The 18,394-nt window shown below is 44.0% G+C and overlaps 1 protein-coding gene across 1 annotated transcript in view; it reads right to left on the bottom strand.

The window, feature by feature from the left end:
- The window catches only part of ADCY2 (adenylate cyclase 2), a 3,241,403-nt gene that overhangs the window by 149,123 nt on the left and 3,073,886 nt on the right, over positions 1-18,394 (bottom strand). Inside the window, exon 20 of the mRNA XM_069613724.1 lies at positions 8,193-8,351. Coding sequence (XP_069469825.1) covers positions 8,193-8,351 — 159 coding nt within the window. The remainder of the gene's footprint in view (positions 1-8,192; positions 8,352-18,394) is intronic.

The raw sequence follows: 18,394 nt of genomic DNA, 5'->3' as shown, positions 1-18,394 counted from the left end.
TACACGTTCATTATTAGACATCCTATCTGGAAACACAACAATGCAATGCCCTGGGATAGCATCAGTAGTTCAATCTAAAACACTGGACGCTGTTTTCAGCCTAAGTAACATCTTGGCAGACTACCGACTGTGCATGCTCCCAAAGCAACATTTGATGTCCTATTCTTGCTACCCCTTTTGAGGAATGGAATTTGTTCTTATTCTGAACCAGGAGGTGGTGGGAATAGAAAGGAGGATGTCCATGTCAGTGCCCCTATGAGCAGATAGCGCTGCAATGAAGAGCTACCACGGAGGCACAGATCCACATTAATGAGAAGTTGGGCTTCTTGGTGACCCCTCCCACTCCATGCAATAGACTGGCCAAGCTGTCCCAAGCAAAACAGTTGACAATCTGCTTCCTCCATAAAGTAACAATGGAAACAATAGTTGTCTTCAATGTGCATGTTTTCATTTGGCAGCGCAAGGGCCTTTAACGAGGATCCCCAGTGCCTTTACCACCCGTTCCAGCCCATGGAATGGGCGATTATTGCTATTAGCACCCCAGGTTGCCAATCTGGTAACCCAGGGTGCTAAGAGAAAAGAGATGGAGATGGCCGCCATGGATCAGTAAGACAGTGCTCCATCCAGAGCCTCTCTTCCATTTCCATGGCGGCCAGCAGGAACTACTGGAGGAGGCAGCAGTAGCGGCGGCGGACACCACCGTCGCAGTACTCAGGTAAGCGGGGCTGGCGGGGATTAAAAATAAGAAGGCAAGGCAGGGTGAGGTGAAAATGGCGGGATGGCGGAAGCAGACATCAGGTTGCTCAGAACGCAGGCTTGGTTTGGTAGATTCAACAAGCAACCCGAGCAGACATATTGGTTCCCTCCCGCCCCCCGCCCTGGGTGCTAATGAACATTCAATGAGATTTCTAGTTACAACCAACTGAAATTCTTATTACAAATAGTGTGAAAAACGGGCTCATTTTTGTTACTTCTTTCACACATTTAGAGATAGGGTTGGATACTTAGGGTGAAAGAGCCTGACCACTTGCACATCCCTGTAGTTAGGCTTTTTCCACCCTTATTCTTAGGAGGCAATGAATGCAATGGGAAAAGGGCAGGAATCCAACAACACCATTTATCGCATGCATACGTAACACACTTTCACTTCTTTCCTCTCTCGGTCTGAGGAGATGGAAAGTGGCATCACTTGCTTTGATGCCTCAGTCTGTGGAGTACTACCTCAGTGTCCTTTCATTCATGCCTTATTGTGAAGACTTGGGGAACAGCTTCCCTTTCCATCCTGACCATGCATGACAGGTTCCTGAATCTGGACATAGCCAATGTCTACTTTATATCAGTCTCTTTAATGCCTCTCAGCTGTCCTAAATTCACCCCAGGCACCTTAGTTCTTCATCTCTTGTGGTTTCCTTCTATTTCTCTATTTGCCCACGTGGTGCTATGTGATCAAGTGCACACTGTTCTCTGGAGACTGGAGACCATACAGTCTACTTATGTAACAAGGCCTGGACTGAGCAGTTGTGTGTTGTATGCAGCATCTCCACTTCAAGTCACCTCGACTCAAGTTACGGGACCAGTACTGAAAAGAATAACAGCCTCTTTTCACAGTTCCACCCAGATTGGCGGCACCAGGCATAACACAATCATGCACACATTCATCTCAGAAACCACATAAAACAGCACTTTGGCTTCCAATGATACCAGTTACTATTCGTCACCCTGCACTACAGGTGCACATATGTATTTGATAATGATATTTTAGGATTTTGTACTGACATATTTCACAGACCAAGAGATCAACAAAGGACATTAAACATATAAGGGTTCAATAAAAAAATAACTTTAATGTGTTCAAAAACACAGGGAGAGTAAGGCTCACCAAATGAAGAGAATCCCTCTTAAAAGAGCATGAGGGTTCAGGACTAACCAAAACAAGTGCAAATAATATTCATATAGTCTAAAGCTATGATCCTGATAGGATTGCCACCTTCCACCAGTCTCTTGGTCTTTCCCCTTTCCAATGCTTTCCTTTCTGTTCTCTTGACTCCTTCACCCAATCACCTGCCTGGTCTATCGCCACTCCCTTTTGCATTGCCTAATCTATCATAGCATATGCCCCCTTTTATTGTAACATCCTGTTGGGGATTGAGGCAATGAAGATTTCCGTGGGGGCTTTAGCACAGGTTAATTGACCTTGGTTAATATCTGTATTGGTTGTGCATCTTAAGACCCACCCCCAACACATGCGTGACAACTACTGTCTGATCATTAATGGTTGGCTTGCTGATCCTTAGGGGCAATTCTACAGGAATTGGTGCTGAAAACGTGGAATTAGGGTGTGGTGTTATGGCTGCTGCCTGATTTTGCCATAGTCCTCTCCAATGAGCATCAGTCTTACTAGTCTTCCCAAACTGCTACTCATAGGCGTTCATGGCTCTAGCTGCCATCCCTGTGTATGTGATTGCTTGGTGAGACTGTGATCTACAATTTCTTAGCGGTCGCAGCTCGCACATATGCTTCCCTCTTCCAAAGCTTCTCTACACTTCTAGGGAAGACCATCATTGGCTAAACACCATTCAGAATTGAGATTTGGGGTTATGTAGGTGGCTGTGGTGAGGTGTGTGAACTCCCAGTTCTTTTATGTGCGGCAAGTGTATCTTCAGGAACTGTGCTGGTCTGGTTGCAACTCCATTTGCCTCCCTGGGGGTGGATGGGGAGGGATCCCCCGGGTTCACTATCCTCCGGATATGCAGTAGTATTTGATGAGGAGCCATGCTAAGAGGTTATGACTTATGAGGGAAGACGCACATGCTTCATGTTGAAGCACTCACATGGTAGCATGATCCCCAGATGAGCAAAGTAACTGCTGACCACTCCAGGGCCACTCTTCGTGTAGTGAAGAATATGAACTTGATACCACACTCCACAAGCACTTCTAAAACCTTGCCAGCTGGGCAAAAAAAACAAGACAATAGATAATATAATAATGAGAGGAACGGAAGGCTCCCAATGGAATAAGCAATCAGCTTTTAGAATTGAAACAATAGTGTGAATAACCTAACTGAAACAACAGCAGAAGCCAAGCCCTAGCCTACGAAGGATGAAAGAGGCTGGAAAGAGGCAAACTCAGAGAGGATCCCAGAGGAGACACACATGCCTTCTCATGCTCTCTTTACACAAGGGGAGATTCCTGGAAGCTGAGTTCAGGAAAGGACTGCTGTCTGGGGGAAACCAAGATCATATGGGAGAAGATCAGAGAGACGGGACTGGAAGTGGTCCAGGCCTGGGTCCCTGGAAAGAGAAGGGGATCACGTTTTTGAAAGACACCTCCCAAGCCTTGAAGGAATTAGAAAGCCTAAGCATGATGTTTTACAGCAGCAAACCTAGAGGGAGAGAGGCCTGACCTGTGACAGGTGGATAACACAATATTGGCTACCTGACCAAGACCCTAAAAAGGGTGGGAGAAATATCCATTACTGCTGCTGTGAAAACTATGAAACCAAAGGCCCAAGAGGGACCAATTGTGAATCCTGATAAACCCAAGATCCTGAAGGGATCTGTTGTGAATCCTGAGAAACCCAGGGTCCTGGAGGGGCCCATTGTGAAGCATTAGAAACCAAAGGTCCAGGAAGGACCTGCTGTGAATCTTGACAAAGACAAGGACTCAGATCGACCTACTGTGAATTCTGAGAAACCTGAGGGGGTGGAAAAGGGACACCAGTGATTCTCATAAGGCTAAGAAGGAGCCTGAATGAGAGAGAATTGAATTGAGAATCTTGAAACCTGGGAGAGGCCCTGAAACTCAAACCATAGAGGCCTGAAGAAGAGGCCAGACTGTGAGTAACCGCTGCAGAAACCTTCTCAAAGAAATATTATTCATTTTTGTATTAGGATAGGGATGGACTTTAAAGATTACGTTTTGGACATTTGCTTTGGGTCAGACCGTGGAACATTTTTGTGAAGACAAGAATTTGGAACTTTTTGTTTGCCATCGTTTTGAGACATTACTTTGTAGGAGAGCGTGATCCATGGCAAGACAAGGACTTGTAAGAATAGGTTTAAGACAAAATGATGTGAATCAGCACCACTGAGGGACTACACAATCCTAGATAAAACTGTACTTTTTGTTAATAAACCCTGTCCACTGTTTACATTAGGTGAATCCCTTTGGTTTGTAGTACTACCCTTAGAACCATAAGTCATTTATCAAACACTGTTACATCTAATAAAATTAATTCTGTTTCACCCTCAGAATCCATTCCTTCGTGTATCACTGCTTGGCCGTGCCACTTTGGTCGCGCTGCAGAGGTCCATAATGGGCTACAGGCCTTTAGGGCTCAACCATACAGCTCCATAGGTGTTGGCCCCCAAGGTCTCTCTCACCCAATTTCCCGGCCTCCTGGATGATACTTTATCACACAGCCTAAACATGTGTAGACTGACCGGAAGACAAACTTCAACATATCCTAAGGCACTGCCTCTAGGCCCCGTGCCTAATAGATATAATGAGTTTCAAGGTGTCAGCAATGCACTGAGGTACATAGTGTGCAGGAGGTTACCAATTGGCAACATTTTTTAAGAAGAGAATATTTGCAATGAAAATATTTGTTCTCCCAAGCATTTTACCAAAGTTTCTCATTCAGAACATTTAAAATCATCTCTTTAGCTTCCGGCCGACATATTTCACCACAAGCACTTGAAAGAACTGTACTTTAAAAAGCCATCCTCCAAAGAACAGGCTAGCAGAGACTTCTGATCCAATCCCAGTCCAACCGCTGCTGCTTTTGCCGCACAGCAGCATCTCCTGGTTGGGTCTTATTTCTCATTTCAAGAGTTGACCACTATAAGGATTCACAAATTGTTCTGAGGCCATGACACTCCTAGGTGCAAGCCAGAGAGATCTGAGCTCAAGAACATCTTGCCACTTGTCAAAAGGTCACTATGTTCTACAAGCCACTACCTTAGCAGAAGTTCGACCTGTTTCCATGTTGGCCCTGGCCGACCATTACAAGACACATAAGGGCACCTTGAAGCATTTGCATACATAATTCCAGATAAAGAGACAATACCCGTCCTTTAAAATAAACCTTTAATGTTGTACTGGCTTATATTCAATTTCTACCGAATGAGTAGTGTCATTGTTAACAAATATTTGGCTTCCCCAAATATCTAGCTACATGTTGGTAACAACGTATGAAAACATAATGTCATTAAGTTTACAGAATTGAAGAACCTGCACATGTTGAAAGAAAAATGAAAATAAAATAAAAACTAAAATGAAGGAGAACAACAAGTTATATATTTATCTACAGGATGATGTCATATAACCCCAATAATGCCTTACATTTTCACTTGTGTAAGTCTCCTTTTCTGCACAACCTAAGCTTCTCACTTAACTGCTTCTTATATGGTTTGCTGTGTCTTGTTTACCTCCACTCCTCTTGCATTTTCAAGGCTTCTGCTCAGCCAGAGCATGTTAAGCGCCCCTCCACCCTTGCACACCCACTTTCTCAGTGACATTAAATGCTAAGCTTAGACCTTGCCGCACTAATGCCAGTTTTTACACTATAACGTGTGAATCTAGTTACATATATCACCAATATCTGCTGCTCTGTTCACCAAAATATACATTCTTTTTATAATGGAATTCCTTACCTGGTGCGGGATTACAAAAGCTCACAAAATGTTTGTTAGAGCTGGGACAGCTGCAAAAGAAACCAGTGATCATGCATGCACAGTTGACCTGAATTAAAACTGGGATTAATGTTAGCCTCATGCATGCCAACTGAGAACAATTTCAGCTTTGTGTGCGTTGTGTGTATCATTTGCAACTGTGCCGTTGCTAACAAAAGCACTACGGAAGCTCAGAGCTGCACCTGCGCACCACACATTCTCTGTAATCTGACCTTTGCTTTAAAGGGTTGATATCAATAATTAATCTTTATAGACCTAGCCTGAGGGCCGTACCAGGAGTTATGGGCCCTCTAGATTGAGTTAAAGGCCCAAGGGCATCAAGGGTGTTCAGCAAGATTTTCCAGCAAGCACGTCCCAATGAGTTGGAGAGTGAGGAGCGGGATTTAGGAATCAGCCGGGTGCGGCCCAGCAAAGTAATGGAGGCTGTCCAGGGGTGAGGGGGAAGGGCTTGGCAGCACATGCCAGGTGTGCCGCAGTGAAGATTTTTATTGCAGACTGGAGAGCCGTCCACCCCTCATCACACTAAAGTAAGGAGGGTGCAGTAAAATGCTTAAGCGCTTGGGCGGGGTCTGTCAGGTGCAGCCCTGGTGAGACTCAATGGTGCGGACAGGAGGCAGGGCTTTCAGCATTGCACTCCCATGATGAGAGGGAGTGCCACGCTGAGAGACCGGCCAGCCACGTAGAAAGATGGAGTCACGAGGCTCCCCCCTTCATTGGCAAATTTAGGCAATGCAAAATATACAAGCCATACCGGCTTATATTGCCCATAAATTGTCCAATGAGGAAGTGCTATTTCACTCCCCAGGGACATGATTAAGTTTAATAGACCAAACCCAGGGCTGTAAAAGGAGTTATGCGGCCTGAGTGCGTTTAACAAGGTTTATGGGCACATAAGGTACAGGCTGATCCTTATGTTGGTGCCATTTATGGGGGCTCCTGTCCTTAGGCATGGGGTGCCTGGGGCTGTTGCCCATTTCAGAGACAATTGACCACTTTTTAACTAAGGATATTCCAAAAACCAACTCGGGATACCCTGTGAACAACACCATATAACTCTGCACTATGGATGAAGTTCGTTGCTTTTAAATTTTAAATTTCTCCTACAAAAACCTCACTCTTGAAATACTACCGAGTGACGTATAACTCAGGGACCACACACTTCTTATGAAGGTCGAATAAAAAAATAAAAATAGTTCCTCACTGAAATGTGGCCCCAAGTTTTTATGAAACCACACAATTGTCTCTGAAATGGGCAACAGCCCCAGGCACCCCATGCCTAAGGACAGGAGCCCCCATACATTATGAGGAATCTTCTGTGAAATCCATCCTCTGAGGTCACCCATTAAATGGCACCAACATAAGGATCAGCCTCCACACTGAAAAGGTGGACCCCAATAAGTGTTTTTGTGTGCTAAAAACATTGTTCTGAATAACACTTCGGGAAAAATTTTGAAGTCTAAATGCCTCCCTGAATGTGATCCAGCACATAAGGTACAGGCCAGGGGCGGGGACTATAAAGCTGTTACATCTCTTGCAATGAATGGTGAAGTGTGGTTTGAAACAATCTACCCGGGGTGGTTGCTGACTACTTGCTAGCTCCAAGTAACCACGTAGCTACATATTGAGGAGGGAGGGGCGGGGCTTAGAAAGTGCCGAACCACGTCTGCCAGGTGCAGCCAGGCAAAGTAATAGAGGCGATGAGGGGGCGATATGGAGGGGCCTGGCAGACGGGCCCAATGAAGATTTTAATGGCAGGGGACAGAGCCATCCGTCCCCCAGCACACTAAAGTAAGGAGGGGGGTGGGGCGGGTAAATGCTTGGGTGTCCAGGCTGCTTCTGTTGGGTGTGGCTCAGGCGAGACTCAATGGTGTGGGCTGGTGTACAGCAGGGCTCTCAGCACGGTGCTCCCGTGATGAGATGGAGCACCACACTGAGAGACCTGTTGGTGGCAGTGACCAGGGGAGTCACAGGGGAGTCCTATTGCTGGGAAATTGGCCAATTGGCGAGCGCTACATCACTCCCCAGAAACATAAAATGAAATACTCACTGAAGATCCAGCTTCACAGTGAGCAATGGTAGACTCTAGTTACAGATTGAATGCACTTCTTAAAAAGATCGCAAGACATAGAAGTTCGTTGCTAATGTTATCAAATGGGCCAGCAAGTAATCAGTTTCAAGCTACTGAATAGCCACCATCAACTTTAGAAAATTGAAAAGGTGAGAACACTTGGCAGAGTGCAGAACTGCAAATAATACATGCGTCCATTCACAAGGGTTATTTTATGCTAATGTTGCATTTAGAAAACCAACCCCGTAGGATGAGGCAAGCAGGGTTAGAAGATGAGGTGGACATTTTGGTTCAACCATATTTAAACCCATAATTAGGGAAAGGGCATCTGGTGCCTTACTGACTGAAGCTTGAAAAGCTGTTTCCCCTCCAAGAGTCTTGGCAATGTATACCAAACAAAACAGGAAGTGGTTACACAAAAGTGGCTTACCTCATTCTTTAGGTTCCGGGCCAAGAAATGTTCGGCCACGTGGGCGGGGAGTACATTTTCCAGCAGCACTCTGTTTAGGTTCTCCATGGTCTCAATTTCTTCACGCTCTTTTTTGAATTTGTTCTTCCACAGGAAGTCTAACCTACAGTAATATTCATTCTGTTACAAGAGGACACAGAGGTAAAGAAACAATAGGCATCTTGTCCTGATAGTGTCCAGGTTTAAGAGACAACATACGGTAAGTACAGAATACACCCGCCTTATCAGGTTATCAAAATCAGATGGGTTCTGGGCACAACACTGATTTTGAGCAGCTGAGTAACAACTTCTTACTCTAAAAGTTGCAATATTCATTTTTATTCCCCATATACCACTTTTTAAAATTACCCTAAATGTCACATAACGATCTTTCTTAACTATAACACTGAAAATGGAGTAGGTAGTTCCAAATAAGGAACGAGGATCCAATGTAATTCTCAGTAAGACCCTTCATAACTACCATGTCAATAAATAATTAAATGCAGCAGAAAAATGCAAACCTAGCTCCACAATTCCCCTTTTTTAGATGTACTCCCTATAAAGTTCCATAAAATAAAATGTCTTAATAGCATTTGAACGCTTCAATGAAATACATCTGAACAATTCCACAGTAAAATGTGTGAGGCAACTGCCCCTGCATGGACAATTTCAGAATGTTTCATGGATGCTTTCTATTATTTAAAAATGACATTTTTATCGTGTTTTGAACATCTTTTAACGTGGTGTTTGCTCTTGTTTTGTGCTAGAGACAGAAATTAGGCTAGAACAGGTTTCTGGGTGGCAGATGTTGATTATTTTCGATGGCACCTTGATGCACACTCCTCTAGACTCCTCTTTTATAGTAGGGCTGTGATATGTAGAAACAGCTCAGATTTTTTGGGTGTTCTAATAAAGAAATACTCAACCCAAAAGGCCACCTTGTTCATCTCCTGGTTCTGATTTACCACAATTGGTGTCCGAAGTGAGATTCAGACAACCTGTTACAAGGTTAGGACCCATGTTAGTGAAACGTCTTACCCCGACAGCTAGGCTCCCTGAACGTGTAACACCCAGTCCATTGGCTTCAATCTATTCAGTCTAATTGAAGTTGAAATATCCAGCCATGAAAGAAGACTGAGCCCTACAGGCCTAACCATCTCCCCTCCGCAAGGCAGTTAACTGAGTTTAGCGCCAAGTCATGACTGACATGGAAACACTTTCTAGGTGTCACAGCTGGTGTCATGGACCCAGACTAATGGGTGGACATTAAACTTCTGTTGTAGACTGCGGTGTCACAAAAATATACCATAAAAAGTGGGGAGCCAATCACCCAGGGAATCTTCAAGCAAGCCCTGACTCTAGCTTTACATAAAGTGGAACATTTTCCCAATGCCCCCAGGGGCACCCTTGGCTTTGGACAAGCTGATAAGATCTTGACCCCGCTTTCCCTAACCGATTGGAATGATATCACCATGCCGCAAGACCTGGTGTTTGTGCAAAGAAACAACCAGAATCTGGCAGAGGCATTCGAAAAGGCCACCTTTGTAGACAGGGGTCTTGAGCCAAGCGTACCCTTCTTTTTGACAGAAATGGGCCTGCTTTACTCGGGTTACATTGAGGGAGATGGGACCTGGAGGAACCAACTAGTCATCACTGAGTTACTGGAGGGTAGGCATGGAATTGGCGCATTCCCACCTAACTACAGGCCACCAAGGAATAGGGAAAACCCAGGAGCCAGTCCTTAGCAAATTGTACTGGCCCAGTGTTTACGCCAATGTAAAGACCTATGTGGCGAACTGTGAAATTTGCCAGAGGATTTCAACCAGCCTCGTCCCCAGAGCTCCCTTACAACCCCTGGCCATTATTGAAATACCATTTTATAGGATAGCCATGGATATTCCTGGCTCCCCATGAACCCTCAAAACTGGGTAACACATACATTCTCGTGATCTTAGATTATGTTACCTGTTATCCCGAAGTTTTTCCACAACACAACACATACTGACATATCTCATCTCTTTCCTGTCACGAGTGGGGTTCCCAAGATAAATATTAACAGATCAGGGAATGACCTTCATGCCTGCCTCATGCTGGAAGAGAAGGAAATGCTAAACATCAAAAACCTACGGACATCCATATATCACCCACAGCCAGATTGGCTTAGTGGAACGCTTCAACCAAACTCTCAAGTCTATATTAAGGAAGTTGGCAGAAGCAGACTGGAAAAATTGGGACCTAATGATGATGTGGGCCCTCTTCTGAGTTTAAAAAACACTTCAATCTTAATTAGGATATTCCCTGTTTACACTCTTATACGGCAGAGAACCCCAGGATGTGCTTGACATGTTAAAAGAAACTTGGGAGGGCAGAGATGAGGCTTCGCTACCTATATTTGAAGCAGCCACCAAGTTAAAATCTGATATGACGGCAGTGAGAGAAATCGTTAAAAGCTACCTCCCCAAGGCTCAAGAAAACCAGAAAGAAAACTATGATCTACAGGCAGTGGCTAGATCTTTCTCGGTAGGCAACTAGGCGTTATTATTATTACCTACCGTAGTGAATAATTTCACTCGACGTGGTATGGGCCTTTTAAAATCTGTGAGTGTGAATGTCCCCTTAGTTACCTCGTTGCCCAGGCTGATAGAGGACAAAAGCCCCAAATTTGCGATGTAAACTTGCTAGAGATTTGAAAAACATACCCTATAGAGCAAAGCACCATCACCATGGTGACCCTGTTGGTTGGGAATGTGGATAGATCCAGCTTAATCCCTGAGAACCTCAGCCAGAGACAATAGAGGTACCTCCAGGAATTGCTGACACAATACTCCTAAGTCTTCTCAGAAGAACCAGGGAGAGTTAAAACTGTTTTCCATTCATCACCTGGGCAGTTAGTCAACTTAAAGCCTTGACAAATCCCTAAAGTTAAAAAACAAATTATAGAAGAAGATATAATAAAATGTTAAAACTAGAATTGATAAAACCCTCTGAGAGCCCCAGGTCCTCCCTGATCATCCTTGTCACCACACCTGGGAATTCTTGGAGATTCTCTGATGACTTCTGAAGATTTATTTTGATCTCAGTCTTTGCTAATTATACAATAGCCAGAATCGATGAGTAAACCGAGATGCTGGGGAATGCCAAGTTCCTTACCACCTTGGACTTGACAAAAGGCTATTGACAGATCACAATAAATTCCACTGATAAAGAGAAAACTGCCTTCAGTACACCTGAGGGTCTATATCAATTTACAGTTGTTCCATTTCACCTACATGGAGCCCTTGCCAGATTCCAAGGGCTTACGGCCCTATTCATCATTCACGGCGCCTACTTAGATGATATAGTGATCCATATTTGCACTTGGGAAGAACATCTCAAACACTTCTATGAGATCACTAGGGCCTTTTGAAAAGCAGGACACAGAGCCAAAGTGTCACCTCTCCCAAAATGCAGCAAAGTAAAGAGGCAATGGTCTCATGCAGCTTCAGACTGAGAAAGTGAAGGCAGTGGCCTTACCTTTTCCACCAAAGGCAAACAGGAACTTCAAGCCTTCCGAGGGCTTTCCGGCTATTACTACTGTCGGTTTATTCTGAACTTGTCCACGATTGCCCTTTAACAGACAAGCTTAAGAGCACCTAGCCCAACAAACCTGTCTGGACTCACAAGACCAAAATAGCATTGAGGGCAGGAAAAAGATCCTTTGCAATGAGCCTGTCCTTAAGATTCTGGACTTTAACAAGGATTTCATCCTGCAAACGGTTGTGCCCAAAGTGGCCTGAGAGCTGTCCTGTCCCAGTTGCATGACGGCCAAACACACCCGGTCTTGTACATGAGTAGGAAATCATTCTCTCAAACGCAAAGTTATACAACTGTGGAATTAGAAGCTTTGGCTATCAAGTTGGCCGTTTCCAGTATGTAATACTATCTAATGGGACATACATTTGGACTCATTACTGACCATTCACCACTCACGTAGATGTACTTGAGAAAAGCAGCCAACTCCAGGGTAATGAGGTGGTTTTTAGAACTACAGCATTTCTGTTTCACGATAGAACATAGAAAGGGGAAATAACAACAAAACATAGATTTTCACAGATGATATTCCCTATGCCAACTCGAGGGGGGTTTAAAACCAATAGTGGTGACAAATCCAGGGAATTCATCCCCTCTCACCAAGGGGAAGTCACCCACTGTGGAACTAGGTAGGTGAGCCTGCTCAGCTTAACACTCCATAGGGGACAGGGCAAGCATGATCCCACTGGGGGGTGACCGTCTCTTAGAGGAGTGTCAATCCCTAAATTGGGATATAAGTAATTCTCCCTTTTACCCCAAGAGCCTAATAGATTTGCTGGCAACATGGGAGTTAAACTATATAGTAACTTGCAACCTCCTACACAAATAGCTGGTATGGTTTCTGACCCTTTTCATGCACCGTCCACACTTCAGAAGAGAGAGCGGGGATATGCCCAGCCCTTGGCAGTGTGGAAGAGAATGACCCACTCAGCACTGAAGAAGAGGCAGAGAGTAACCTTTGGAGCTGCCGAGGAGGAGAGATCTCCTACTGGGAGGTGTGGCAGGAAGAAAGCAGCACATGCCGACGTGGCAGATCTGTAAGCAGCTGAGCCTGCAGAACGCTCAGCGAGCTGCCAAGACATGAACCAGAGACACCTGGCTCAGGAAACTGTAAAGCAGTGGACACTGCCTGAGTGATGGATCAGCGATGTAACAAGGAATTGATAGAGAATCAAAACAGGAAGACAATGCGAAGGGAGCACCGTCAGATGCAGAATTACCGGGAAGAAGTCAGAAAGGGAGAAGCAATGTCAGCCTACCTGAACACCTTCCCAGAGGTGCACCATATGGAGATGGAAGGTATGCTGTCCCTCGAAAGAACAGGGAGGAGGGGTGGGTGAGAGAAAATGGAGTCCAAGGAGGAGTTAGAGAAACCAGATGCCAAGGCGAGGTGAGAGAAATCAGACCCCAAGGAGGGGTGGTAGAAGCCAAACCCCAAAATCGGGGTGTGAGACTCAAGACCCAAGGAAGGGGCAAAACCCAAGAGGTTGCTAACTGGAGAAAGTAGCACAATATTCCTTGATGGGGACACAAAGCAGAGTTCCTGGTGTGGACCTATGAACCAGGGGGTTTCCAAGGGTGGAGGAAGACCAGAGACCAAGTCAAAAACCTGGTACTCAGGGAGTATGAACTTAACCAGAGAGTGACATGCAACTAGAGGAGGGGAAGCTTGAAGAGATATTTGTTCTCTTTACTTGTATCGTGCAACAGGGCAAGAAACCCCATTTCAGATAAAGCAACACCAAGGGGGTTCAGGAACCAGCCACCATTCTTTTGTTTGGGCAAAGACCCTTGTTCTATCTTTGTTAGAGGTGCTTTTTTCCTTTATAGTGATAGGGACAGAAATCAGGCTAGAACAAGTTTCTGGATGGCAGACGTTGCTTATTTTACAAGACACCCTGACGAGTAGGGCTGAGAAACATAGGGACAGCTTCCACTTTTTTGGGTGTTCCAATAAATAAATGCTCAACCCAAAATTCCACCTTGTCTGTCTCCTGATTCTGACTTACCACTGAGGAGTATAATACAAGAGCAGAATTAATGTTCATTTTATTATACAGCTGTACACCTACCCGTGGAAGATGTGCATTTCATACATGTGCATTAATATACGTCTTAAAACTCACATCAAAGTAAGGACAGACTTTGATGTCACTTCTCAGGAGGTGTAAATAGCACATCTGTACGAACTGTAAAACTCATATAAGCCTCTTGTGTGTACTGAAAACTCACATCAAAGTTAGAGCTCATTTTAATGTGATCTTTTATATGTATATGGGCTGTATAATACATGAGAAGGATGAATGTACACATTTTTATGTACACTTCATACTTGTACACTAATATGCATCTGTAAACTACCATGAAAGTTAGGACAGACCTCAATGTCAGTTTTTAGGAGATGTAAATTGCACACACGTCTGAACTGTACGACTCCTACACGCCTTCTATACATATACAACTGACATCAGAGTCAAACCTGGCTTCAGTGTGAGATTTCATACTTATAGGAGGAGTATATGGCATGAGCATTTCATGACTTTATATCAAACACTCATACACTACTTATATAGCATACACTAACATGCCAGACACTTGAAAAGTCATATTTCTTATACGACACACTCTTACAACACATGCACTTAAGACACACACTCTTAAGACACACATGATGCATTGACTTCTGCCCTTCAGGAGCACAAGTATGAGTAGAGGCTAAGGCACCCACTCAGCCCTTACACTTCTATAAATCAAGAGCCAACACAATCATAAAGGTAAAACAGGCACAGTTAAGAGATATACTTCCTTTGCGTTTTGTGGTAACCTGAGCCGAGGGAAGGCTACACTCTCAAGCGGGGTGGGTATGTGCTTCAGTAGCAACCCAAACAGCAAAATAGAACATCCAAAATAAAAGAATGCCCAATAAAGCTTCTATAAAAATATATACTTTAATCAAACATTCTATGTATAATAACAACTAACTAGAAAACACTGTAAACACCCCTGTAGACGGAACACAGAATATGCAAAGATAGAACAAATGCAGCACTGTGTATACTGAGATGGGGGTGTGGGGTAGCAATTAAAAGCCCATGTTCAAAAAGGATGTTTCTTGAGGTTGCAATACGGATTTAAGTGACCTATCCATGGGGCCCAAAGATGGACCAAGGGTGCAGATACCAGTCAGATGCCAGCCAATAATAACTTTGCAAATGTCTTGGTGGTTTGACAGAGCCGAACTTGGATTCTCTGCATCATTTATGGATTCTTTTCGGTTTGAGAATGTGGAAATTGCGATGGTCCAGCACCAAACTGGTGTTGAGTCGGGGTTGAACATAAGGTAGGTGGAGTCGCAAATGGCCTGCTTGAGTTGTGCTGATTGGGTGGTCACAAAGTTCGGTTGGCAGTCAAAGTTCGACAGCGGTGAGCTGGTACCTGGATCTGCAGTTGAGTCAATTCAATGCAGAGACTCAGAGGTCACTGTTTGGGTGTACACCAGGGTCTAGTTGATTGACTTGCAGGAGTGGCGATGAAGAAGCTGGTGCTTCAAATGGTGATTTGAGCAATGGAAGGCTGTAGTACTTTGATGGTTCGAGCCGAGGCAGCAACACTCTTCAGCTGGCGCAATGCTGCAGTGCGACAGGCAGCTTCGAAGGGTCTTAGAGGTTCGCTCAGCATCGAACATGCTTGAATCACGGCTCATAGTGGGTCAGTATTGAACAAAACAGAAATCTTGGCTGTGCTTTCAGGAGCTGTGAGTCCTACTCCAGGCTATCAATGGCCAAGGTTAGTCCTTTCCTCTGGCTCCCAAACATGAGGGATGCTGGCACACACCTTCAGGGATCCTGCAGCAACACAGTAAGATCATTCGCAACAGGGTGGCTTGCAGAAATGCTAGTCTTGTCCAGCAGTAGAGTTCACCCCCAATGGGCCTTGGGGATGATTAGGGGACATACCTCGCCTCTGCCTTACACTACCTGCCTTCACCTCACAACTGGAGAATGTTAGAAAGGACTGCTCTCTCCGTAAAGCCAATCATAATCTTCTTCCAGGGTTGGTTTCCAGAGCTGATTCCCAAGATGATCCAAAGAAGTGGTGTCAGACCCCTTCTTTTAATAGTAAAAGTCCACAGGTGAGCTTGCCTTAGTGGTCCAATGGAAGCTCTTGAAAGAAGCAGACTTTGCCCTTATGACATCACAACCAAAGTGCTTTCCTCAAGAGGAAGTGGAGGGGACAAGAATGAGAGAGAGAGGCAGAGAGAACCAAAATAGTGGAAGCTTCCCTCCACTGTACAGAGCTGTCTTGAGTAGTGCCATGCACAATGCTTTAACTTGTGCATAGCTTTATTGTAGAGTTGAACCTGCCACCATCATGGGCTACTTATGATCATCATAGTTTTGGTACGGGGGGGCATATCTTCAGTGCAGCCCCTGTGCTGCAGAGACTTGGCTATCGCTGCAGCTGTCAAATGGGCAACTGTGACCTCTGAAAACATAATATTATGGTCCATGCTGCTGTAAATTAAATTAATTCAAATTTGTTTCAATTATTTAAAACTGTTGCATATATCTAAACAGATATCACACATAGAAATGTCCCATTTTCATTCTGGATGCAATCATGTTAATCACACATTTGCGATTGAAATTTTGATATATTTAGATATAACACTTGGAAATTCAAAATTAAAAAACAACATAAAAAACATTTAAACAACATACAAAAAAGTAAGAAAAAGAAGGACATACTGAATCAATGACAAATTCAACAAAAGGGCAAAACAAGTAGTTTTGAATAAATAAAACTATGAAATTAACTAGATTTGTAATACACAACATAGAAAAAGGAAATACATTGCTGTGATACATCCTAAAGAACCAATTTTTCTGATTTATAAATTGGCTTGTTGGTTAAATGCAGGTCTGCCGAGTGGTTTCAGAGGATAGTCAAATATCTCGGTCAGCAAAGCAAGCTCGCTTCTTTGCTCTGCTAATGAGTTTTTTAGGGTATCCTCTTTCTGTTAATCGTGCATCCAGGTCTTCTGATTGTTCATAAAAATCACATAAGTCAGTGCAATTTTTCTGAATGCGAAAATATTGTCCATATGGTAAATTTTCCCGAAGATATCGTGGATGGTCACTTGAAAAGTGCAATAAGGTGTTTCTGGCACTGATTTGTTTGTATAGGCAGCATTTCAGTTTGCCTGCTTCATGCTTAATCTTGAGATCCAGGAAAGAAATGTGTACTCCGGAGACCCCCAGCTGGCCCATAGAGCCGAGGTTTGCTCCAAAGTACTTTAAGATGAGATAGCTGCACCCTTTAGATGTTTGGGGATGCAGATTTATTACTCCAACACCAATCAATAAGGACAACTCAATGGTTTGGCAAAGGGAGTCCGTTTAATGACAAGTACAAAAAACGGGGAGTCATGGTAATCAGCAGCGATGCAATCATCCTTCTCGTTTCAACTCCAACGAACTTCATACAAGTTGTAACATTTATACTCAAAACTCATCATAATTGACGTGTGGCACTCAAAAGTTAACATGCCATTCTATTGGTTATGAAAAAGGTAACTTTAATATAGGTATTATATCTGTATATGGTAACCGAGTGAGGGGATTGGGTAAACACTATCAGGTAGTCATCTAAGCCCTACCTTCAAAAATGACTACTGTAGACCTCACTAAAAGTATGACCTCCCATTGGTTCCACTAACTATAGGACCCTCAGAATATTTGGTCCATTGTGATTGGGTTGGCACCAACCCCATGCATATTCTTCCACTTCGCTTAGCAGCACGCAGAACGGTCAGCCGGGTGCGGGGTGCCCCCTAGTAACCCGGCCTTTCTCCAATTAAGGTTGCAATCAATCATCGCTCAGCAACTATGTGTCAATTATTTCACTGTGGTTGGCCTCCAAACTGCATCTTCTGTCTGGAAAAGTTCTGATATCTCTGCCTGGGTGGATGCCAAGCGTAGGTATGAACCTGTGCTTCTTCTCTCTCGGCTGGTTACGTGCTTCCCACACCGTGAATTTGTCTAGTTTCTCTCAATTTGTGTATTTGATTCTTATTTAGCTTGCCACCTGCCTACGCCTCCTTATCTTGACCTTTCAGAGACAGGATATTCTGTTCTTAAGTTTCAATTATATGTAGCTACTGTTCGTTCCTTCTATTGGTATGACCTTGGCTCTCCTGGCACAAGTTGCATCTGCTGAGTTTTGATTCAGCTGTCTCTTCTCGTTTTGTTAGAATATGAATCTGTTCATTCGGCCTTTAGTAACCTGAGTTGATTCTGCTTTGTTTGCAAAGTGGAATATACTTATGCTAACGTACTTCGTTTGAGGTAGATTTATGTATAATGGCACTTGCAGCACTATCCTTCTACTTAGCATTGCAAGCCGTACTGTTTTCTTAGCTTTCTTGTGGTTCCAAGCATATGTACAGGTGTAAACTGATCGACTGTATTAATTTTCCTTACAGCTTAACTCTCTTACGTTTTTTATAGTATTCTCTCACTTTAAGTTCGCAATCTCTTTCCTCGTGGCGTTTCGTCTCTTTGTGTCATTCTCGGGTTGTCATTTCTTCTATCTGTGAGTCCGTCCAGGTCCTC

The sequence above is a fragment of the Ambystoma mexicanum genome, chromosome 5p (assembly GCF_040938575.1).
Source record: "Ambystoma mexicanum isolate Mex_15411 chromosome 5p, UKY_AmexF1_1, whole genome shotgun sequence".
NCBI classification, from domain to species: Eukaryota; Metazoa; Chordata; class Amphibia; order Caudata; family Ambystomatidae; genus Ambystoma; species Ambystoma mexicanum.
Note: the sequence above shows the minus strand (reverse complement) of the source record. Positions and strands in the feature narration are given on the sequence as shown.